Source organism: Sorex araneus, chromosome 10, assembly GCF_027595985.1.
Source record: "Sorex araneus isolate mSorAra2 chromosome 10, mSorAra2.pri, whole genome shotgun sequence".
Taxonomy (NCBI): Eukaryota; Metazoa; Chordata; class Mammalia; order Eulipotyphla; family Soricidae; genus Sorex; species Sorex araneus.
This window is the reverse complement of record NC_073311.1, coordinates 45,117,974-45,142,853: the sequence shown is the minus strand read 5'-3', so window position 1 is coordinate 45,142,853 and position 24,880 is coordinate 45,117,974. Positions and strand designations below refer to the sequence as shown.

Below are 24,880 nucleotides of genomic sequence, written 5' to 3'. Positions count from 1 at the left end.
GTAGCTTACTGGGCTCTCCGAGAGGGGCAGAGGAATCGAACCCAGGTCAGCCGCATGAAAGGCAAACGCCCTACCGCTGTGCTATCGCTCCAGCCAGGGTATGAACAAAAAATAGCTTTGTTTTCTCCTCCTAGATTAGATGAGTATCTGGGATGGAAAAAAAGGAAGTCCAAGGCCCAGCACAGATGTGTGCATCTGGGCACGAGAGACCCTGGGTAACCTGGCTCAAACAGAGGCTGCAGTTTGAGAAAACAACAAAAAGCAAGAGATGGGTGGGGAAAGAACCGGCGGGTGGATCTTCAGGTAAAGGACAGTATGATTTAAGCACCAGCCTTTGAGTGATGCCAGGTAAACACTTGGATGTCACTTCTGCCTTTCTTGCTGTGCAACTGTGGGGCATAGGGTGGAGAGGGGAGACTCCAAACTCAGTCTTCCTAGCCTTGTCTGTGAAATGGGTATCATGCACAGGCACACCAGGGTCCTGGGTGGGTCAAACGAGAGCTACAGAACCGAGACCCACGGGAATTGAGATCCACGGAATTGAGATCCGCAGAAATTGCCATCCATAGAACGGAGAACCCTGGGAACTGAGTTCCACTGGAATTGATAGATTCACAGAACTGAGATCCATGGGAACTAAGATCCAGAAGAGCTGAAGCTGTGCCCACCAGGTTGCAGGGCACACAGGGAAGTGGAGTTGGGCCGTGGAATGTCCATGGAGGGGGTGGGGCAGGCAGAAGGGTCATATTCAAGCCTGAGAATGTTTGAAAACACTGACCTGGACACAGCCGTGGGGTGAGGGCGGGATCCTTGTCATCCCTGGGATTTGTATTCCAATTCTTTTTATTTTGTTTTGTTTGGGGGCCACACTGGGTGGTGCCCAGGGCTTACTTCTGTCTTCGCACTCAGGGTGGGATCACTCCTGGCAGGCTCAGGAGACCATCCCGGATGCCAAAGATGGAACCTGGGTTGGCTGAGCGCCACCCACTGCACTATCTTTCCGGCCCTTACATTCCATTCCTACCATGGTGCTGGAACCTGCTCCCGAGTTAGGTGGCATAGTGAGCTGGCATCGAAACAGCTCTGATGGTGCCTGGCCTGTTGGTTTGGGGGAGCCCTGGCCCCCTCCCCATTCTCCTGGCTGGCCGGGGTGGGAGAGGGTGCCCACCTTGGTCGCAGTGGACGCCGTACTTGCCCTCGAAGCACATCTCGCAGGCGGTGCCATTGAAGCCGTCTCCGCACACACACGTGCCGCTGCCGTTCATGCCATCCAGGCAGATCCCGTTCCCGAAGCAAACGTTCCCGGTGGTCCCCGGGCAGGCCTGGCACTCGGGGCCGAAGAAGCCGGCACAGCACTCTTTGGTCTGGAAGCAAGAGCAGGGGTTCCCATCGGCATGGCCGCAGGCCCCCCCACACCTGAGCCCAGCCTGGCTGGGTGGGGAAGGGTCTGCACTGGGGAGAGGGGTGCTGGGGCTTGACCCCCACCCGGAAGGGAGGCGGGGGGGCTGGAGAGAATCCCTGTGAGTACTCGGTGATTCTGAGCACTGTCTTCAGAGCTGCCAGCTGCCGGATGGACGCCGTGCCCAGGAGGGAGGAGAGGGAGCGAGAGAGGGGAGGCTGCAAGCAAGCGAGGAGGAAAAATGCAAGAGAAGTCAGGGGAGGGTGGGGCGGGGGGACAAGGATGACGAGAGGCCCCCTCCAGCCCAAACCAGGCATGCCCCTGGGTGTTGCACGTGCTCCTTCCTCTGGGGTGGAGGTGGGGGCCAGAGCAGCTGAGGCCTGTGGTGTTCCAGAAACAAGTCTCTTAGCGTTTGGCCACATCTGCCTGATCTGTGTCCACCTTCTTTTTTCGGAATCCTAAGTGCTAAAACCCTCTACTGTCCCTGGCCCTGCACCTTAAGGCAGAGGAGCTGCCAGCTGAAGTCCTAGCTCTCACTGCTTTGTGAACGGCAGGGTGGAGGAGGAGGAGGAGGAGGAGGAAGAGGAGGAAGAGGAGGAAGGGGAGGAGGAGGAGGAGGAGGAAGGGGAAGAGGAGGAGGAGGAGGAAGAGGAGGAGGAGGAGGAAGGGAAGGAGGAGGAGAAGGAGGTGGAGGAGGAGGAGGAGGAAGAGGAGAAGGAGGAGGAGGAGAAAGAAGAGGAAGACGAGGAGGAAGAGAAGAGTAGGAGGGGGAGGAGGAGGAAGAGGAGGAAGAGAAGGGAGGAAGAGGAGGAGGAGGAGAAGGAAGAGGAGGAGGAGGAAGAGAAGGGAGGAAGAGGAGGAGGAGGAGAAGGAAGAGGAGGAGGAGGAAGAGAAGAGTAGGAGGGGGAGGAGGAGGAAGAGGAGGAAGAGAAGGGAGGAAGAGGAGGAGGAGAAGGAGAAGGAAGAGGAGGAGGAGGAAGAGAAGGGAGGAAGAGGAGGAGGAGGAGAAAGAAGAGGAGGAGGAGGAGGAAGAGAAGGGAGGAAGAGGAGGAGGAGGAGGAGAAGGAAGAGGAGGAGGAGGAAGAGAAGAGTAGGAGGGGGAGGAGGAGGAAGAGGAGGAAGAGAAGGGAAGAAGAAGAGGAGGAGGAAGAGGAGGAGGCAGAGGAGGAGAAAGAAGAGGAGGAGGAGGAGGAGGAAGAAGAGAAGAGTACGAGGGGGAGGAGGAGGAAGAGGATGAAGGGAAGGGGAGGAAGGGGAGGAGGAGGAGGAAAAGAAGAAAGAGGAGGAAGAGAAGGGAGAGAAGGGGAGAAGGGGGAGGAGGTAGAGAAGGAAGGGGAGGAGGAGGAGGCAGCAGCAAAAATGCAAAGCATCTTTAGAGTGTCCCCCCAGGACTCAGGCTCCCCAGGGCCTCTGTAGTGTCCGCCGGAGACTCACGATGACGGTCTTCACACAGCGGGCCCGGCACCCGATGACCGGCGACCGCTTGCCATTGAAATATATGATGGAGAAACACTTGTGCTTCTCTTTGTCCTGCAAAACATCCAGGATCACACCGGTTCGTCAGTCGGGGCAAAGGTTTCTGATCTACAGCAAGTAGGCAGGGGAAGAAGGGCTGCCCCTTAGGCTGGAAGGTTCTGGAAAGGAGGGGGCTGGCTTCTCAAGGCCGATGTAAAGGGTCTAACCCTACAAAACTTCCATGCCCCCAAGTGGCAAACCCACATAATTGTCCCTTTAGGCTAAACTAAAAAAAAAAAAATCTCTAGAGGCTTAGAGTTAGTAAGTAAGCATTGCAGATACTTTGGATAAAAATGTATTTTTCAGGGACTGGAGAGAAAACAAGGGTTAAGGCACTTGCCTTGAATATACTGGCCTCCGTTCAGTCCCCAGCACCACATCTGGTCTCCTGAGCATCGCCAGGAGGGATCCCTGAGCACAGAGTTGGGAGCAGTGCTTGAGCAACTCCAGGCATGGCCAAATTACCTACTCCCCTCCCCCAATAATTTTTTCCCCAGCACTATACATTGACCTGAGCCTTGGTTTCTATTTACTTATGGATTTATATTCTGCCTTGGTGGGAGAAAGGAATACACTTGTTTGAGAAGACTTAGAATGTGAGTTTAAATATGAGTGGACTGATGCTGTCATCATATATATTACTATTATGATAAGGAAGGTTGCATGGGACTTTACTCTTTTTAGTAGCTGCATGGGCTGGAGCGATAGCACAGCGGTTGGGTGTTCGCCTTTCACGCGGTCAACCCGAGTTCGATTCCTCCGCCCCACTCGGAGAGCCCAGCAAGCTACTGAGAGTATCAAGCCCGCATGGCAGAGCCTGGCAAGCTCCCCGTGCATATTGGATATGCCAAAAACAGTAACAATAAGTCTCTCAATGAGAGACGTTACTGGTGCCCGCTTGCACAAATCGATGAGCAATGAGATGACAGTAACAGTGAATAGCTACATGCATGGAAGTAAATAACTTTTATTTGTAGAAATAAAATTTTACATTATAGAAAAATATTTTTTATAGACAATAATGATAAGAAACAGAGATTGGGAATTATTCTGAAACCATGCTTACCACCCTCGTGTTTGCCACCTGTTTATTTGAAACTACTGTTTGCCTGGGGACACTGGTGCTGGGAAATGTACACTGGTGGAGGGATGGGTGTTGGAACACTGTATGACTGAAACCCAATCACGAACAGCTTTGTAAGGGTCTATCACACAGTGATTCAATAAAAGTTAAAAAAAAAATGTTGTTTGTAAGGCCTGGGAAGCATGGGGCTATGTAGGATAACATAGCCTCAGGTAGTTTAGGTTTATTGGGTTACTCCCCTCACAGTGCTCCCATTCCTCTGTGTTCATTTGTAGCTTCTTTCTTAGTGTTCTGTTGACTTGTAAATATTGTTTTTCTCTTCCCCTTGATTCCTTTGCATAGTTTATTCAGAGCTATGTCCTTTTTTGTATGGACACAGGAAGACTTAGCAAATGCTATGCTTTTGTAACCTGGGAGTCATTTGACTCTACATGATATTTTCCTCCTGGGCATCTGTTCTCTCAACCTAAGCCTCAGCTGTCCTTACTTCCTAGCACCCCCAAAAGCAGGGTCCCGATGAGGGACTAGACGGACCCAGGGCAAGCGGTGAGTTGTGTGCTACCCTGGCATCGAGATGGGCCTGGCCAAGGTGCCTAATGCTTAACTATAAGTTAAGAGCTTGGTCATGGACAAATGTTGTCATGATCCAATCAGTGATAACTAGATTTGGACCCTGCTAGGGTGAGGAATGATTAATCTGGCCTGAGTGCTGTAGTCTGAGTCTGTGGCAAGATGTTGCCAGGAGAGCTGCCTTGCAAGCCTCAATGTATCTCTTGCTATGTCCACACAAAAATAACTAGTATTCAGATGTTAATGAGTGTTTGGAATAAGGAGAGGAGAAAAACACCTTAAGAGTCAGGAAGGGTTTTGGAATACTGGGCCCTCAGGAAGGGCTTTCTTATGTTGATTTTGCTACCTGGCTGTGTGTAGCCTAGGGGCAAGGGGGAGAGAGAAAGAGGGAGGAAAGAGACAAGAGAAGGCAGAGAGGCTGCAGTAGATCCAGAGAGAGGACCTGGGAGTGTTGCAGATGAGAAGGATGGAAGATTGAATAAACCAATCAGCAACCAGCTTGGTCCTCATTCTTCCTTCGCCTGTCCTTGGCCAACGGCCGTCCTGACCCAGTCCATACACAGCCAGCGGTTCCAGAGCACCGAACACGGGTGGTGAGACAGAGACGCCCGGAGAGCCCGAGAGTGCACATGCCCTTCAGCGTGCCTTAGTTTTTTACAGGGTTAGGCCCTCAGCCCACATTGCCTCCATCCCCCCCCACCAATGTTGTCGGGCGTGGCCCTGTGTTTTGATGTGTATGAACCCCAAGTTCTTTCTTTATTTCTGACAGTACTTGGAGGCCACATCTGGCTTTGTGCTTAGAGGGTTGCTCAAAGAACCATGAGGTGCCAAGAATTAAACCTGAACCTTCCTCATGCAAAACCGTGTGTTCAGCCCATTGACTTATCTCTTCAGCCCCCTAGAACTAACTTTTCTTTATTTCGGGGTCCTCGGGGGGTTCATTCCTGGTGGTGCTCAATGGGACCATGTGGTACTGGGGACCAGGCCCAGGACTCTGGTATGCAAGTCTGCACTCAGCCACTTGAGCTGTTTCTCACATTCCCAATTTTTTAACTAATAAAATTAATAATTTTTAGATTAATTTTGTGAAATGAAATTTGTTTTAAAAAACACAGGCATTAAGACTTTAGAAAGATATATAAACCATAGGCAGATAACATGATAAACAAGGGAAGGAATTAAATAGGTGAAGTAGAAATCCACTTAAAGTTACTTCGCTAATTTGGATCTCTGGACTCTAGAGATTTTAATTTTATTAAAGCAGAAGAAAGGGCGCATATGCTGCCTAAGCCCATGTGCTGCTTGTGCCCACGTGGCTGAGCACATGTGGTGCCCGTGCACATGTGTCACCCACATCTGCCCTTTTAAGATGTGTACTTTCATGCTTTCGTGTCCAGTGCTAGGATGTGTGTAGAGCTCTCTCCACCCTTGGAGAAGCCCGCGTTCTCTCTTGAGCGCGTTATTCTTACTATTCTCTCTCCCACTTATCCCTTCCTCCTTCCCTCAGAAACCTCTGAATAAAATCTGTTTACTTCAAAAAAAATAAATAAATAAAGCAGAAGAAATACTTACGAGTGGCTTTGTTCCCAGAGGGCAGATGGGCGTATGGAGACAATTCCCACACTTTCCCTGGGCAAAACACAGAGGTAAAGAGATCATTTGAGGACCGGGAGTGGAGAAGAAGGTGGCAACTATTTCCATCAGTGTCTCCCCGGGTGTATTTTGTACTTGTGGCCCCTTTGCTTTCTTCCACAGTTCTTCTGATGCTCACACTCTCTTAAAGTATGGAGGCCCAAGCCCGGGGCATCACACCCGTGAGGCATGTGCTTTACTGCTAGGCGGCCTTCCCTGGCCCCTCACGAGTGGTAGAGCTTGTCTGGCTTAAATCCTCTTCTTACCCACAGTCTTCCTTTTTTTGCACACCCGCAGAGAAGTGGGTCAGGTCCAGAGAAGATGTGGCATCTCTGGGGTAATGTCGCGTTGGAGGGGCAGGATGGAGAAAACTGATAGACATGCTATTTCTGGAAAGGACAGAAACCCTCAGGGGGCCAGGTCCTAAGGCAGGAGGAAGGAAAACTGAGCCCGAAGTGCTGGACCTACTCAGGGGGTCACTAAGGGGCCCAGCTCTTGGCCAGCCTCCTGCTACGAGTGCCTGCCACACCCCTGGAGAGTTCACACGCCTGACTCCCCAGCATCTCTGGGACTCACTTCTCTGGCCTGTTCCCTGGGCAGAATAAGGATGATGCAGATGTGCTTAGCACAGGGTCGCATAAGTATTAGTTATTATTTGGGGGCTTGACCCAGCAGTGCTCAGGGCTTACTCCTGCCCTCTGTGCTCCGGCACTACCACTTCTGGGTGGCGGGGGCGGGGGTGGTGGTCGTGGTGGTCAGGGACCATGCCTAGAGCTGGGAATGGAAACTTGTGTTGGCTGCATGCAAGGCCAGGGTCCTGCCTGCTGTCCTAGCTCTCTCTCTCCAGCCTAAAGTATGAGCTGTCGTTCCCATTGCTGAACAGTCGCAGGAAGCGAACAGTCTCCTTTACTGCACTGTCTGGTGCTGGAACCATTCATTTCCACATATCTAAGTTTGTGTGTCTTGTGCTGGCGATGGAAGCCAGGCCCCGCGTCTGCAAGGCTGTGCTCCACTGCCAAGCTGCCTGCTGGCCATGGGCTCACTCCAGCAGGACAACACGTGCCCTGGGTGCTCCAGACCCCACCCCACTGTGCCAGGGTCAGGCATGGCACAAGCCCCCCCTATTGCAGAAGATGAAGGGATTCTGATTTTGGGCCCATCACCCGCTGCAGCCTTTCTCAGGCACAAGACCAGGGTCATTTCTTCCTCATCTTGGTATAACCCCGGCCACATGTCCTCTGCACATCCAGATGCTCACTTGTGTTTTTAAGAATAATATTTCAATACCCATTTAGCTACGGCAGAGCCTGGCAAGCTCCCCGTGGCGTATTCGATATGCTCAAAACAGTAACAACAAGTCTCACAATGAAGACGTTACTGGTGCCCGCTCGAGCGAATCGATGAACAACGGGAGGACAATGCTACAGTGCTACCCATTTAGCTAAATTATAAAAGAGTACTTGGAAAAAAAAATGAAGACATCCTTTTCGGCCTTGGCTAGAACTTACTTGTACAATAGTCGTGTCGTTATTATCACATCTATTCTTCTGAATTTCCAGCACTTTCGTCAAGCCATGGATCACCCCCTTGTCAGTGGCTACGTTGGTGTAGTTGATTGGAGCGTCGTTGACGTAGAGCTGTGAACAAGAGGCTTAATGCGAATTTTATCTGTCCAGCTGTGAAGGGGGCTAGGAACTGCGGGGAAGGACAGGTGTCTTTCGGAAGCCACTCAGGTCTCCGTGTCCACTGCAAGGGAGCACCTTCGAGGCCAGGGAGGGACACTGAGTGGGACCCTACACAGGGCACCACGTGACCTTGACCGTGTGTCCTCACAATATCTCTCAGTATCTTTTTTTTTTTTTTGAAAAAGGAAGAGATTGTCCCAGAGGATCCGTAAGCTTCCTCTACCCCTTTCATGAATTGGTTCCGGGTTGTTTGAGAGATTAGGGGTCAGGATTTTAGTTCCCTTTGGCAATGCAGCTGCTCACTCGGGCTGGGCTGTAAACGGCGGCTGTGGGGGTGTGGATGCTGCCCTCACAGACATGGAAGATGGGGCTCGCTGTCCCTTCTCCAGGTCCCTAGTGGCCGGGTTAGCAAGTGGCCTGTGGCATAGCCAAGGGACTTCAATACGTGTGAGGGACTCGCCCTGATGGCCATAGGCTGGTGACAGGGAGGTGGAAGGGGGCTGGATGTCTGTTTTCGCCATGAGGGGAAAGGCAGACAGACAGAGGAATTATTCCAGTGTGGAAGCCGTGCCCGCTGGTGGGTGCCAGGCCACTCATGCCCGGGATGTAGGGAGAGGGAGAGGGCTCGCACCTGGTCGTCACGAAGGAAGAAGCCAAGGAGGTAGGAGAAGCCCAGCATGGTCCCCCGGTGCATGCCGTTGTGGAGGTCATTCTTTAGCAGTTTCTCCTCCAAGATCACGTGGTACCTGAGGGTGGCCTCTTCCTGAGCAACACAGAGCCAGAGTCAAGCTAGGTTGAGGACAGTCCACCTGTCATCACTTAACCAGCGGCCCCAATGTCACAAGCGGACACTGGGGGACTTACAGGAGCAACGGCTTGATGAGCCAGAAGGTTTTGATTCAAGCATTGGGACACAAAGATATTCGGTGCTAGCAGGGGAATTGGCAAGTTTTCCAACACAGGCTGGTGAAGAACTCACTCTGGGACCCTGAAACCCAAACTGGAAGGATGTTAAGGATGATTTCTTGGGGCCGGAGCCTACAGGGCAGTGGATAGGGCGTTTGCCTTGCATGTGGCCAACCCAGGTTTGATCTCCAGTATCCCATGTGGTCCTCTGAGCACTGCCAGGAGTAATTTCTGAGTGCAGAGACAGGAGTAAGCCCCAAGCATCACCAGGTGTGACCCCCATAAAAGCCAAAAAAAAAATTGCTTTCTTTGGTGAGCACTGCTGTGAAGAGCCTCAGCCCAGCCCATCTTCTACTTCAGAAGGCCTGAGAGAGGGGCTGGAGTGATAGCACAGTGGGTAGGGCATTTGCCTTGCACGCGGCCGACCCAGGTTCGATTCCCAGCATCCCATATGGTCCCCTGAGCATGGCCAGGGGTCATTCCTGAGTGCAGAGCCAGGAATGACCCCTGAGCATCGCTGGGTGTGACCCAAAAAGCAAAAAAAAAAAAAAAACAAAAACAAAACCAACAAAACAAAACAAAAAACAAAAAACCAGAAGGCCTGAGAGGAATGTAACAGAATGTCTCAAAAGCTTGACCCAGAATCCTGCAGATAGGGTGGCCTGGGGCACTCAGGGATCACATAGACACTTGTGTCTGTGCCAGGGCCTCTGGGCAGGCTAAGCCATGGGGCTGTGAGGAGGCCTATTATTGTGTGGTGGTGAGTTGGGACCAGAGAATGAGTGGGGCCTGTGGGCCGGATGTGGGATGGAGCCATACAGAGGGTGTCTGAGAGGACTTGTCCTGGCTGGCTCCCCAGAAGGACGGAGAAGCTCTCTGCTCGGTTCAGGAAGGAGGAAGTGAGTGAATCCAGGAAGATAGAGGACTCAGAGCCCAGCAGGGATAGGGCAGGGGAGACAGGCAGACGGAGACAGAGACAAAGAGAGACTGAGTCAGAGAGAGAACGAAAGACAGAGAGAAGGAGAAAGTGAGACAGAAAGCGGAAGTGACGCAGAGAATCTGAGACAGAGAGTGAGGCAAAGAAAATGAGATAAAAGGGAAAGTGAGCCAGAGAGAAAGTGAGACACAGAGAGGAGAACATGAGACAGAGAAAGTGAGGCAGGAGGTGAGAGAAAGAGAAAGCAAGACAGAAAGTGAGACAGAGAAAGTGAGAGGTAGAGATAGAAAGTGCGAAGGCTGAAAGGAGCGAGAGCGCTAGACTGAGAGAGACCGGGTGAGCGCATTCTGTCAGTTTTCCCCAGAGAGTGCCCTGCTGTCTCGGGAGAGAGAACAGTCCTGCCCTCACAGTGCCTCTTCTTTCCCATCTCAGTCTCCAATGTAAGGAGCCTGGAACGAAATTCACTCAACCAGGAAAGAAATACAGTCTTAACTGGAAGGAGGGCAACAGGACTCTCAGTGAGAGCCTGACGCCCACCTCAGGCTGTCTCCTTTGGGCTCTGCCGGACGGAGAAAGACTCCGAGGCCAGCTGGGGCAGAAGGGCTGCAGTGACTTCCTCTTCTGTTCGCTTGCTCATCCTACGGCACCAGCCAGCTGGACTTGATCTCTTTGGCGGTGGTGGTTGAATGTGGGCATCAGTTTCTCCTCACTCTTCACTCAGTCACTCGAAGACCAGCTTAACTGTGCCCTCCTCACCCCAAGACACCAGCACCCAGCTGTGCTCTCCCTGGAGGTCTGGGTGTGGGACCTCCTCCGAGCTCAGAGACACCATCTGAATAGCACCCCTCTTCTGTGATTTGAGGGATGGCACTGTGAGGCTCTGCCTCTACAGTCGTCTGTTTTGTTGACCCCAACCTTATCCCATGGCGCTTCAGCCTTTAGGAAGCTGGAAGCTTCCCTGTTGTAGTGGTTACTCCAACCGCCTCTCCTTTCGGATCTTTCAATTATTCTCTTAACTTTGTTTTGGTTTGGTTGTTTTTTTTTGGGTTTGGGGGCCACACCTGGTGGTGGTCAGGGTTTTACCCCCCAGTTCTGAGCTCATGGATCACTCCTGGTGGACTCGGAGACCGTTTGAGGTGCCAGGGATCAAACCCAGGTTGGCTATGTGCAAGACAAGTGCCCTGCCTGCTGTACTATTGCTCCAGCTCTCACAGTGATACCCAGGTAGCATTTCATCCTAGGATGTTCCCTCTGCTGCAGGTCTGTCTCTGTCTTGAATCAACCCTGGTTGATTCAAGCACTTTGAATTTCTGAGTTTCTTTCCTGGGAGAACCCCAGTATGCAACAGCAGGGGGAAGAAGATTTCATTTGAAATGCAAGTCACTATGTTGATTATTACAAGGGGCAGGGTGTTTATTTCTTTGCTTAACTGGGGTTGAGTTTGAAACTTAAAATATTGATAGCTCTTTGGAGAAGCAGAAAGGCTATGGGACTGCCTGATTGATTGCTTGGAGCAGGCACAGAATATTGCCCAGGATGCAGACTCTGAATGGAGAAGAATGCTCACTGGACTGACGTGCTACTCTTTTTAGTCTGTGCAAATAATGAATCTTGGTCCTGCAAGAAAGGGGAATTTGACCAGGAGTTTTGTGCCAGGCATCGGCAGGATTGAAGCTTTTCATAGTACAGAAAATCCATTGGCCAATTTTGCCAGTTCAGTCCCAGATGACCATAGAGAGGGAGAGAGCAGGAGGAAGACAGAGCTGCCCCACCCACTTTAGACCCTATTGTTGGCATCTGGCTGTTGCCATGGATGAGGCCAGGGCATGAGAAGCGTTGCTGTGAGCAGCCCCCAACTCCCGAGCTCCTGGTTGCCTGAACCATTGTGCATCTGGGCCCACCAAGTGCTTCCAGGGTTTGAGTGAAATATGCAGGCGCTTCTGGCATGGGGGGTGGGGTGGGTGAGTGGGTGGGGGTCTGAGTGTGAAGAGTTTCCGCATGATTTCCTAAGTGTCTGGATATGAGGAGAAGGTTTGCCGAAAGAGTGAAAGACACATGATTGACTGAAAAAAGTTGGGTATCTGAATCTCCAGAAAAGAATTAGCTTGGTTATTGCTCCCGCTACTACTTACTAGCGTGGCAATCTTCTTCTCCCGGATGTAGTTCTCAATAGCATCATTGTTGGGTGCAAACACGGTGTAAGTATCTGCTGCCTCGATGGCGCTTGCTAGATTATATTGCTGTGATGGAAGGAGACAAGGGGGCGTGAGATTTCTGCTTGCAGGGAGCCCAGGCATAGGGGGGCGAGACCAAGAGCAAGGTACTTGCCACGATGTAGCCGCGGAAGATGGAGTAGTCAGGCATCTGCTCCAGCCTCGAGAGCAGGTTTGGTAAGGAGTCACTTAAGCCTCTTTGGGGAACCAGAACCTGGGAAAGGAGGCCCCCCAATGCTGTTAGCATATGTCGGTAGGACGCGCTGCTCTCTAGTAGGTAGGTTTATACTGTGTAACAGTAGACAGCTCCGAGGCACACCCAAGTCCAGATAGAAGACCACATTCATTCAAAACAAGGTACTTTTTTCTCTGCTAGATTGTAATATGAAGAAGAGCACATGGGTTGGGGAGTGAACGGGCTGCATTCAGTTTCCCCTCTTTCTCTGGGCCAAGTACTTTTACCCAGGACACATCCGGTACAGCTGTTCTTGGTGGCCCTGATGAGGATGCCTGAAGGATCCAGGGCCCAGGGGAAAAGGGAACCAGTGCGATTAGAAGCTAAACAAAGAACTTAAATCTGTTGACACCCACCTATCAATCTTCTGTGTTCACATATTTCTTCTCTACACCTACTTTTTTTTTTGGGTCACACTTGGCGATGCACAGGGGTTACTCCTGGCTCTGCACTCAGGAATTACTCCTGGCAGTGCTCAGGGGACCATATGGGATGCTGGGAATTGAACCTGGGTCGGCTGCGTGCAAGGCAAATGCCCTACTCTCTGTGCTATCACTCCAGCCCCCTCTCCACCTACTTTTAAACAAAAATTAATTTTATTCTTATAAGGTTGTTCACAATAATTTATTACATTCAATATTCCATTACCAAACCCACCACCATTACATCTTACCCACCACCATTATTTTGAATTTTCCCAACCCCCACCCACCCCTACCCCAACAGCAGGCCCTGAATGATTTATTTTGTCTTGTTTGCTATGAGTAATTCTCTAAAAATAGTCCATAAAAGTTTTCTTAGAAGAAAGTGTATGAAGATTTTGTATCTCATCCTCAGCCATCGAGCCCTTATAAAAACGATTGCTGACATGTTGTTACAGGTTGAGCCTTGTGTGCTAAGATTTTTTTTTTAATTGAGATTGGTTGCATCCTATCTAATGTCTGGTACTCCTGGTACATCAGTGACACATCAGTGGTATGGAGAATGAAATGTTGTGTGGTTGCAAATGCGGCCATGCGATCCAGAAATTCTAAGATGTTAAATAAGGTGATGCAGCTGGAGTTAAATTTTTAACTGGATGGTGACTTTGGGGTCTGGGACATCTCTGAAGCTTGTGTCTCTCTTATTTATTTGCGAGTCTCTGGATCATGGTTTGCTAATGAGTTTCTATGGTGCCAGAGACAGTTCCTGGATGTGACTGCCAGGGTCCGGGAAGAACAGCGGAATGGCGGGAGGTCGTCCATCTCTGACTTCATGAGAGCCTCCCTCCACCTACTTAACCAAGAGGGGCCTTTATTATCTCCTTTAGGAAGTGAGGTTGTGTAAAGCAAAATGTAAATGAGAAGAGAGGACGTTTTATGCTTTTAAAAAAAGATCTATTAATGCTTTGAATAGCCAGAACTGGAAAGAAAAATATCCTCAATAATGAATAATGAGTGTTATTTTGTATTGTATGAAGTCATAACCCCACATAGTTCCTTGCAAGTGATCATTAAGCCAAAAATCTTTAGTGAAAAATGTTATTTCTCTTGGTGTTAATGCCTTTTGGTAGTGCAAGTGAACTGCAAGCAAAATTTTTGCAAAATAATACACCCAGGAGTCTTTTTAAGTAGGCTCTAATTTTTTTTCCTGAATAGAAATAGTTGACCTTTCCTGCAAGTTAAATTTTAAGAAATGAGTGTCTATTGAGAATGATTTTGGATATAATGCAATGCAATTAGTCCATTCTTTTTAACTCTTCCACCTTTAAAATGTTCCCTGTAGGCCCCAATTTTGATTTTAAATAAAAATCTTAATATAGCATCAGGAAATTACAGGATAACCTAAAAATCCATTAAGCGTCCCTCCTTCTCACTTTTTACCTTTGAATGCTATTGAATTACACCTTAGAAAAAATGAAAATGGAAAATGCCATACTTTTCTCTCTCTCTCCCATAGGCTGTCCCCATTCTATCTTGCTAGAGACAATAACGCTGAGGGAATGGTACACCTTCTTTCAAGCTCTTGATTCGATCTCTCCTAATTCACTCCTAATGCCACCGAGTGCTCAGAAGTCCTTAGAGGAGTTCCCACAACTAAGAACTAGAACGTGTGTGGACACACAGGCTCAAGGCCACCTGGCAGAGCCCAGGCTAAGGAAATCGAGTAAAGTCTGAGTATACCTTGGTCGAGTCTCAAAATAGCTTTAAAGTAAAAGTAAAACGAAATAAAAATACAATTAAAGTAACCAAGCACAGTATGTGCTACTTTGCTATTAGGGCTAAGTATTGTCCTCCTGACCGCACCCCAAAAGTGAATGTACAGGAAAATAAATTGCCAAGCGAGAAGAGTTCGGACCTTGTTGATGATGTGAATCACTCCGTTGGTGGCTGCATTATCACCATCAATGATGGAAGCCCCGTCCAGCGTGATATTCTGCAGGAGCAAAGCACAGGGGGTAAAGAGGACCGAAGTTTCCACAGAGGGACGGGCACCCCTCTGGGATTCTGCATTTTTTTTTCTTTTTGGGTCACACCTGGCAATGCACAGGGGCTACTCCTGGCTCTGCACTCAGGAATTACTCCTGGCAGTGCTCTGGGGACCATATGGGATGCTGGGAATCGAATCTGGGTTGGCCGAGTGCAAGGCAAACGCCCTACCCGCTGTGCTATCACTCTAGCCCTGGGATTCTGCATTTTTGAGCAGCACAAAACTTCATCTTTGGAACCATAAAATAGCTTTGACTTGTGACCTGTTAGACATCACACACACACACACACACACACACACACACACACACACACACGTATGAAACACTTTCATTTCATGACGGTATGGTACAAGGCACTTGGATCATTGATTCTATGCCACATTATTATCTTTTTCCTTAAAAGCAGCGTCTGAAGCTCACTACAGTAGCCCAGAGTTTGTCGAGTGCTGAGTAGGCCCTTCACGATGCCCCCTTACCCCGTCTGCTTTAGCCAAGTGGAGGAAGTTGCCCTGCAAAGACGTTGCCAGCATATCAGTCGAGGACAGAGTCATCAGGTCGGTCACTCCGTACATGCCTGGGAGCATATGGTGCCTGGAACAACAGTCCACAAGGACCTTGAGAGATCCCTGCGTAAGGCTGAACCGTTGAATCTTCAACACACTTGGTTCTGCAGTTACCAGCCATGGAACCTCCGGGTAAGGCCAGCACTACAACTTGTGTTTCTTGCCACTTGTGGGCCTCATTAAACAAACCCCAGATTCTTTCAGTAAGTGTAAATCTATTTTTAAAATTATCAGTAAGTAAATTAATTTTCAACTCTCAGGAAGTTCTCCCTGGCCCCCAATTCACCAAGTCAATTTAACATACTAGCACACAAACTTGATGGTCCAGCCTGTCCAGTGTGATAGCAAAGTGAACCATGGCTAGAGCTTTCCAGGGTCAAACATTAATTGCTCTGTGCCCCAGTTTCTACATCTGTAAAATGGGACCATGTTGTTTATCTCCCAGGGTTTTGGGGAAGGTTAACTGAGTTATCTGTAAAGCAGCTACCGGCACGCTTGGCACAGAGCTGATGGTCAGTAGTGTCAACCATTACCGCCTCAAACATCCTAGAATGTGCTCAGTTTCAGGGGATTAAAGAGGATGGTTGTTTTGTTTTTTCTGGACCACACCGAAGCCAGAAAGCTCTCATACAGAAGCAAGCACATATGACCTACTTTATAAGAGTTGGAATATTGCTCTTGGACAGCCAAAAGTCCTTCTCGTCTTGGTCCATGTCCTTAATGGCTTGCTGGGAAGGCACAAGGACGGTGAGGTTGGAGGTGGCAGACAGCAGACTCTGGAGAGATGCGTTCTGAGCCAGGGAAGGGAAAGAGAGCTGGACTCAGGCGAGGGCACGGCAGGGCTGACCCCTGGGATAAGATTTTACGCATGATGGGAAGGTCCTAGGGATCCTTTTTGGGGCTGGGGAGGGGCCACGGCTTCCGATTCATTTCTGAAGCTGATTTTTCTTATCCCAATGTGTGAGCCTTGTTGAAAGGCACATTTTCCCCACTGGGCCACCCTCTGAATCACTATCAGTCATTTGCCCTCTAGTCCAGATGAAGAGTCAGAGCATAGTCTCGAGAGAATTGGGAGTCTGTATAGAGATGCTTGACACTTTTTTTTTTTGCTTTTTTTGGGGTCACATCTGGCGATGCACAGGGGTTACTCCTGGCTTTACACTCAGGAATTACTCCTGGCAGTGCTCAGGGGACCATATGGGATGCTGGGAATCGAACCCGGGTTGGCCGCGTGCAAGGCAAACGCCCTACCCGCTGTGCTATTGCTCCAGCCCGATGCTTGACACTTTTTAAAAAATTGTAATTATTTTTTATTTTTGATATTTTTATTCTTAGTAAGACACTGTGATTTACAAAGTTTTTCATAATAGGGTTGTTTAAGGATTACAGTGGTCCAGCTCTGATCCCCCACCAGTGTCCTCCTCCCTCCACCAGTGTCCTTAATTTCCCCCTAACTTGCTGTGTGTGTGCTCAGGCAGGAAATGCCCTGCTAGGAGAGGAGATTATCATGAATGCTTGACATTAAAGGTACTTGTTGATTGTTCCTTACCTTATGGCCACAGCTGTGTAAGTATCCCAGTGTTTGCTTTTTTTTTTTTTTGGCTTTTTGGGTCACACCCAGCTGTGCACAGGGGTTACTCCTGGCTCTGCACTCAGGAATTACTCCTGGCGGTGCTCAGGGGACCATATGGGATGCTGGGAATCGAACCCGGGTCGGCCGCGTGCAAGGCAAACGCCCTACCCACTGTGCTATCGCTCCAGCCCCCAGTGTTTGCTTTTAAAGTGAAACCTGGTTTGACACTTTGGGGATGTTTCCAAAGTGAGTCTGTTGGGGAATCACCTCAGGAGCAGTTTCAGTGTGGGAGGAAGACCGGAAGCCTGAGACTAAACCTCACTCACCCACGTTTCATTCTTACCTAGATCAGAGCCAGCGCATGCTTAGGTTTTACAGCCAGCTCTCCAGAAGGAGAAACACAAAAGCCTCGCACTGGAGCACTTGCTGATTTGAGGGGAGCAAAGGCTCTGTACGTGGTTGATTTTAGATACCAACATAAATTTTGGTTGGTGGGAAAGTGGGGTTGGGGGAAAATCAGGAAAGGAAAACGTCCTTTGTACTGTGCTGGGCCGAGAGCTAAGCACATCCAAACAATCCCAGGTTGCAACTGGACATCCCAAATCCAGAGGACCACAGGAGCTCGGCTGAGCTGGGTCCAGTCCATCACTGGGCATGGGTGGGCATGTGGGTTTGGTCTCTGTGTAAATCAGGACACATAGGACAGTGTCTGCTCTTCTCTCAAGTGGGGTCTGCAAGGTCCCACACAGAAGCAAAGGGGGCTGTCCTGCAGTCGGTGCTAACAACGACCAGGACCTATGGGAGCATGTGTCTGATGAAAGGAGCACGAGTCGCAGTGCTGGTTGGGTGGACTGTCCACCCAGGCCAAGAGAGCAGAGACCCAGAAAAGTGAGAAGGGTGGAGGTTGGAGTCTTTGTTGCAGGACTCCTGCAGGGAAAGGAAAAGGCCCTATGCTCTATAGATGAGAGTTCAGCACATACAAAGAAAACCAGGTTGCAACTGTACATCCCAAATCTAGGGGCTGGAGCAGTAGTACAGTGGGTAGGGCATTTGCCTTGCCCATGGCTGACCCAGGTTCGATCCCCAGCACTTCATATGGTTTTCTGAGCCCACCAAGAATGATCCCTAAGTGCAGAGCTAAGATCACCGCCAGGTATGTTCCAATAAACAAACAAACAAACAAATAAGCAGAAAACCAAATAAAAAAAATAAGGATAAATGACGTTGGAACTTTAAGAGATGTCTGGGATGAAGAAGCCATGTCTCTAAATTTGCAGCGGTTGAGAAGCTGTTCACCCCAATTTTGCCTTGATCAGAAGTTTTTAGCTGAGGTTTCCAGTTAGAATCACCTGGAAACCTCAAAAAAAAAATTTGGATTCCCTAGGGAAAACCTTCAATCAATCCAACTGGCTGGGGTCAGAGGTAGGCAGGAAGATGTGTTTCCCGTGCTTCTAAGATGTCAGAGTTTAGAACCCCTACTCAGGACACGGGCTCTCCCTCCTCGCCAGCCGTGTTTCCATTTTTCTATGACACACGCATCCCCAATTTCTAAAATGATCCATGTTCCCACCCTCCGTTCCAACAAAGGTACTCACATTTATCCACTGGTTAAATTGAGCTGCCTCGGAGAGAAATAGCAACTCCTTATTCAGATGGTTCCCAGGCAGGAGGGAGCATGGAGAGAGAACACAAGAGAAGGAACAATGAGACATATAATCATGGTGTATTTCTGGGGAGCGGGTGCTTAGCTCCTGGGGGGCGGAGAGGGGTGGGCGGCTGGCTGGGAACATTTGCATTGCCAGCCTCATGAATGCCCGGCATGAATGAGGAACATTTTCTTGTGGTAAGAGCTGTTCTTTAAATGCATTTTCTTTCTCCACTTTTTTTTTTTCATCTTTCATGCTAAGGGGGTGGCTGACCCTGCCTTTTATATCAAGAATTATTTATGGTGCTGGAGACATACTACAGGGGCTGAGGCTAGTACTTGACTGGTACACAGCCCTCCGTGGTTTAATCACCCAGCCTCTCCAAGGAATGACTCCAGATCGCAGCTGGGGGTGGGCCCCCAAACAAAAAACCAAAAAACAACTCAAGAGACTACAAATAAAGCCATAGATTTTAGCCCCTAGAGCAATTCCCGAGGAGAATGGGCTTGCCAGGAGTCAACCACTCAGCCACTCAGCCTTGTGAAGGGTCTCAGAACTTAGTAACCTGTCGGCCTCTTTTCGCTGAGGCAAGAATGAGAGGAATCTCAGAGCACAGAGCAAACTTTGGGTTTTTTTTCCTCTTTTTTTGCTTTCTGGGTCACACCTGGCGATGCACAGGGGTTACTCCTGGCTCTGCGCTCAGGGGACCATATGGGATGCTGGGAATCGAACTCGGGTCGGCCGCATGCAAGGCAAATGCCCTACCCGCTGTGCTATCACTCCAACCCCACTTTGGTGGTTTTTCTTAAAGTTTGGCCAGTTTCCCGAAACAAGGGACTTCTCTGGGCCTCCACATTCTCCTTTGTTACATGGGGATGATGAAAGCTCCGACTCACAGGTTTGATGGGAGAATGAGAGGAGTTAACACTTTTATAAAGCTTAAAACAGACCCAGGTGTGAAATCCACTCTTGGGAAATCTTAGCCACACACACACACACACACACACACACACACGCACACACGCGCACACGCACACACACACCAGCATATGCACACACACCCTCACCCTGGAGAAGGCTAAGAGCAGGGTACTCTGGGCACCCATAGGAGCTACACAATCCAGACAGAAGGACTCAGGGAGCCTGCAGAGGCCAGTGGGGCTGTTCATTGGGGGAAATTGGGAGTGGAAAGAGGTAGAAAGCAGGAAAGGAGGGAGCATTCCGCTCAGACCACAGGCGGGACCTAACCTAAAGAGAAGTCAGCCACATCCTGCCCAGAGCAGAGCCCATCTGCAAGGAGCAGCCTCCTTGGGTCAAATATACATTATTATTATTAATAATAATAATAATTATTATTATTATTATAAGTGAGTCTCTTGCCCGCACACCTGGCTGTCTTCCCCGGGGCCCCTCGGAGGGGATGGGCTCCAGCTTCCCTCCCCACCCCGAGCAGAGCTCCCAGCGGCTGAAGACTACTGGAACCTAGCCATAGCCATGCTTGAGGCCCCTCTCCACACGTTCGGACAGGCCTCATGCATGAAGGTACCAGCAGAGGAACCCAGGTGTGTGTAATCCCATCAATGGCCAACATCCAGAGACCTTAAAAGCGAGCTTCCAGAAGCATGCTTTGCGGCCGAGCGACATCTTGTAGCCTACTTCTCCATCTGGGAGAAACTGGCAGGCTTCTGAGAGTTTCCTGCCCACATGGGACAGCCTTGCAAGCTTCCCATGGTGTATTCATATGCTAAATCCAGTAACAAGCTGGATCTCATTCCCCTGACCCTGAAAGAGCCTCCAGTGCAACATCATTGGGAGGGCTGAGTCGAGAGAGACTTCTAAGATCTCAGAGAGAGGAGGAATGGAGAGATTACTGAGCCCGCTCCAGAAATCGATGATTAACGAGATTTCGTGATCGTGATTATTATTATTATTATTATTATTATTATTATTATTTTGTGTTTTATTTTGGGGGGACACCTGGCATGCTCAGGGTTTGTTCCTGGCTCTGCACTCAGGAATTACTCCTGGTGGTGCTTGGAGGACCATATGAGATGCCAGGGATCGAACCTGGGTCGGCTGTGTGCAAGGCAAATACCCTCCCTGCTGTACTATCACTCCGGCCCCCGAGAGAGCATTTTAAAGGCAGCCCAGCCCCAGGGACTCTTTGTAGAGCTGATCTCGGTGCTCCCGTGTGGGGGCTGACTTACCTCGGCGGCGTCTCCGTAGCACAGAAGGCCGTCCCCTTCATAGCCCTCTTGACAGACACAGCTCCAGACGCCAGAAGGCGCCCGCTGACAGGATGCCTGACAAAAGGAAGGGGTTGAAAGGGGTCTTCATCCCTAACCAGAGAGCCCCGTTCCAGTTTCATCCGGGGAATGTCAGAGCCCGTCAGAGAGGACAGCTGCCCACTGGGGGCTGGCATTAGGTGGCAGTCACTTGCAGACACCACGGAGCCACGACAGACACGTCTGAGTGTTTGCCACAGATTGAATCGAATCACAGTTAAATCCTGTTTTCTTCTGGACCCGAGACAGTAGACCAGGGCACACCGCTGCACTTGAATTTCAGATCAACGATGGATCAGTTTTAGGATATAAATGCATCTAGGCAATATCTGGGGAAAATGATTCAGGGTGTGTGTGAAATTCAGTTTTAGCTGGTATCTTGCATTTTATCGGGTTACCCTGAATTGGTTCTTTCACTGTTTGGGATGACATGGAAGCTGCAATAAAGTCTCCTATCGGTGACATCAGGGCTTGGTTTGGCTTAGGAGAAAGGCACCCTTAAGATAGAGGGCATTGCCGGCTGGGAGGATGACTTTGCTTGATTTATTTTTTTTCTCTTTGGCTTTTTAAAACTTTATTTCAATGCAACTATGCTTACAGAAATACATTCATACCAGTTAATAGAATGCAGTTTAAGTTTAACTTATCCTACACAGTGTGGACCAAAACCTTGGTAAACAAGGATTTGCAATCTGATTTTTCATCTATTACCTTTGTAATATAAATGTAAATTTGTAAATTTGTATACAAAATTTGTATTACCTTTGTAATATAAATGTATAAATGTAAATTTGTATACAAAAAATCCTCCATCATATGCCGCTACAGCCAGCAGCAATAACCTTGAGAAATTGACCTTTGGTTTGTCTCTGAAAAGTAACATGTACTGCCCTGTAAAAGTTTATAAAATTGGGGCAACAAAACATTGCTGCAATGTTTCAACGCCAGTTTATAAAGTTCGTTAGCTAATGGATGTTGAAAGGGTGGGGAGAGCCTACGTGCATTATGGAACTGTACAAGCTACCTCATTCAGTTAATATTGCATGTAGCTCACAAGCCTACACAAACCAAGATTCAGATAATCCTTTGAATCTGGATTAATACTAACAGCTTAGTTCTTCTGCTGAGGTCAACAAGGGAACTTCACACAGTTTTCCTCGTTTATACAGAAGAGAAAATTTTCTTCCCCTGCTTTTCAGTCCAGAGCTAATACACTACATGGAAGGTCATCATTGCTTCCATTGTCAACGTCCATGGGGTAACACCCGATGAGGTCAACTTGGGTCTAAATTTGTATTAGCACACATATGCAAAGTAATCCCCAGAGGTAAAGACCACGTGACTTTCTCTTTCTTTCTTTCTTTCTTTCTTTCTTTCTTTCTTTCTTTCTTTCTTTCTTTCTTTCTTTCTTTCTTTCTTTCTTTCTTTCTTTCTTTCTTTCTTTCTTTCTTTCTTTCTTTCTTTCTTTCTTTCTTTCTTTCTTTCTTTCTTTCTCTCTTCTCTCTTCCTTCCTTCCTTCCTTCCTTCCTTCCTTCCTTCCTTCCTTCCTTCCTTCCTTCCTTCCTTCTTCTTTCTTCTTTCTTTCTTTCTTTCTTTCTTTCTTTCTTTCTTTCTTTCTTTCTTTCTTTCTTTCTTCTCTCTTTCTTCCTTCCTTTCTTCTCTTTCTTTCTTCCTTTCTTTCTTTCTTTCTTTCTTTCTTTCTTTCTTTCTTTCTTTCTTTCTTTCTTTCTTTCTTTCTTTCTTTCTTTCTTTCTCTCTTTCTTTCTTTCTCTCTTTCTTCCTTTCTCCCCTTCCTTCCTTCCTTCCTTCCTTCCTTCCTTCCTTCCTTCCTTCCTTCCTTCCTTCCTTCCTTCCTTCCTTCCTTCCTTCCTTCCTTCCTTCCTTCCTTCTTTCTTTCTTTCTTTCTTTCTTTCTTTCTTTCTTTCTTTTCATTTTGGGTCACACCCAGAGATGCTCAGGGGTCACTCCTGGCTCTGCACTCAGGAATTACCTCTGGCCATGCTCAGGGGACCATATGGGATGCTGGGAATCGAACCCGGGTCAGCAGCACACAAGGCAAACGCCCTACCCGCTGTGCTATCACTCCAGCCCCAACCACATGACTTTTCTAAAAAATAAAATGGTCCTTTCTTGGAAGACTAGAGCAAAGCATCCAGCCAGTTGTGACTTTGCTTTAAATATGGGGTTTGGAGTACTCCCCAGATTTAGAGAGAAACTTTACAATTTAGGAAAAAGGGACAGAGGCAGAGGCAAAGAGAAGGCGAATGCATTGAAATGAGCGAGATGAGAGACTACACAGGTGAGGGGCTGAGACACTGCCTTGGGCCCGGGTCTTTAGACTCTGAGGCCCTTGAGAATCTCATTGGATTTCCTATTTAAAGCTTCCAGGAGCTGTCCCTGGGAGGGTCTAACACATTCCTTGATGTTGATTAGTCAGGTTGATTGGTATGGACTCCATTACTTGTAATCAAAATCACTGTGGTGAACTCATCGCTTCTGGTGGCGGGTGCTTAGTTTGTTCTTTTGAGAACATCAGCAGGGCCAGTTCCAACATCTCCACCTACTGTTCCATAATTTAGACGCATTACCCTGTACTCTCAATGGGCATTTTCACCATTACTCCCGGGCAAGTTCTAGGATGACATTCAGTCAAGTAGGAGCATAAACAAAATGAAAATGCAAATAAAAGACTAGAAACCAACTAAAATATCAACTTTAGATAAATTAGAAATGATTTTTAATATAAATTATCCCTTAGCAAATATCTGGGACGTGCTTACACAAATGGATTCTTTGTTATTTATTTGAAATTCGCATTTAACCAGGAAGCCTGTCTTGTTATTCATATGTTGGCTCTTCCTAACTTTGGGGTGGAGTGAAAGTTGCAATAAATACATTCTGGTTAGGGATGCCTTTTGGGAGTAAGAGATTAAGTTTGTTAATAAGTCCAGGGGATAAATAATTTAGGCTTCTTTCTCTCTCAAGTACTTTTTAAAAATGAAGGATTAAAAAAAAACTCACCAGAGGATGGCACATCTCGGCTTGTTCCAAGCATGAGGTTACTGGCGCACAGTCAATCCCATTGCCTTGAAATCCTTTCTTGCACTCACACTCATGCTGCAATTCCAAGCACAATCAAGCAGATTACTGAGAGCAACAGACTCCCCTGCCCTGCTCACAGGCAGTGCTGGGAAGTGAGCTATGGAAATCTGTCCAACCCTTTGAGAACTGTGTTTGCATCTTTTGCTCCTTACACTTGGAATTGCACGGTGGCTGGCCTCCACGTTCCACCACACCTTCCCCAAATGGACAGTTTCTCAGTATTTTCCTTTTTGGGTTCCTTACCCTCAAGGATTAAAGAGCATCTCGGAGAGAATGTAGACCGCCAAGAGCATCCCAAGGCAAGGGTTGGTCCCCTTCATGTAGGAGGGAAAGGTTATGTAGCACAGGGCCATGGCTAGTTTGAGAAGTACCTCATGTAATTTAGAACAGGTCAATTCTCTGCATGAGTACATCTGAATACAGCACTACCTTTATCTATTTGTTTGCTTATTATTATTATTATTATTTTGCCACATCTGGCAGTGCTCAGGGGCTCCTCCTGGCTCTGTGCTCAGCAGTTACCTCTGGAGGTGCTCAGGGACCATATGCGGTGCTGGGGATTGAATTGGGGCCAGCTGCCACAGGCCAGCAGCTCACCTCCATGCCATCTCTTTGACCCTAGGTTTGTCTTTTAAGATAAGGGTAACGAGGGTTAGTGCATATACAATATCGGGTCCCGCAGTTACTCTGAAGCTGTCCTGGATATAGTCTGCTTAATTCTTTTTATACAGTACTAGGAAACAATCTTTCTCCCTCCACCTCGAAGTCAGCACCTACATCACAGGTTACAGTGGCACGAGCCCATGTTTCCTGCGGGCGACGATGAATGAACAGCCAGAAGCTACACCCGAGGGGCCTCTGAGCCTGGGCTATCGGGGTAGGAGGCTGCTGTAGGAGCCCCCTCAGCCCCCACTCTTACTCTTGGCCGCATTCTACCTACCTGCCCGGGGCCCACATACAGACAGGTGGCATTGGGGTGGCAGCCGCCCTTGGTCGGCAGCAGGCACTCGTTGATCTCGGAGCAGTCCCTCCCGTCCCCGGTCCAGCCCTGCTGGCACACACAGG

At 48.7% G+C, this 24,880-nt stretch overlaps 1 protein-coding gene across 1 annotated transcript in view; it reads right to left on the bottom strand.

Moving 5' to 3' along the window:
* Positions 1-24,880, bottom strand: part of STAB2 (stabilin 2) — a 159,808-nt gene that overhangs the window by 63,866 nt on the left and 71,062 nt on the right. Inside the window, exons 25-38 of the mRNA XM_055118350.1 lie at positions 24,756-24,880; positions 23,735-23,830; positions 20,636-20,731; positions 18,378-18,425; positions 15,864-16,000; positions 15,123-15,237; positions 14,514-14,591; positions 12,057-12,155; positions 11,861-11,968; positions 8,517-8,648; positions 7,709-7,837; positions 6,141-6,197; positions 2,834-2,929; positions 1,169-1,364 (exon numbers count right to left, since the gene is read on the bottom strand). The exon at positions 24,756-24,880 is cut by the window's right edge and continues 14 nt beyond it. Coding sequence (XP_054974325.1) covers positions 1,169-1,364; positions 2,834-2,929; positions 6,141-6,197; positions 7,709-7,837; positions 8,517-8,648; positions 11,861-11,968; positions 12,057-12,155; positions 14,514-14,591; positions 15,123-15,237; positions 15,864-16,000; positions 18,378-18,425; positions 20,636-20,731; positions 23,735-23,830; positions 24,756-24,880 — 1,512 coding nt within the window. The remainder of the gene's footprint in view (positions 1-1,168; positions 1,365-2,833; positions 2,930-6,140; positions 6,198-7,708; positions 7,838-8,516; positions 8,649-11,860; positions 11,969-12,056; positions 12,156-14,513; positions 14,592-15,122; positions 15,238-15,863; positions 16,001-18,377; positions 18,426-20,635; positions 20,732-23,734; positions 23,831-24,755) is intronic.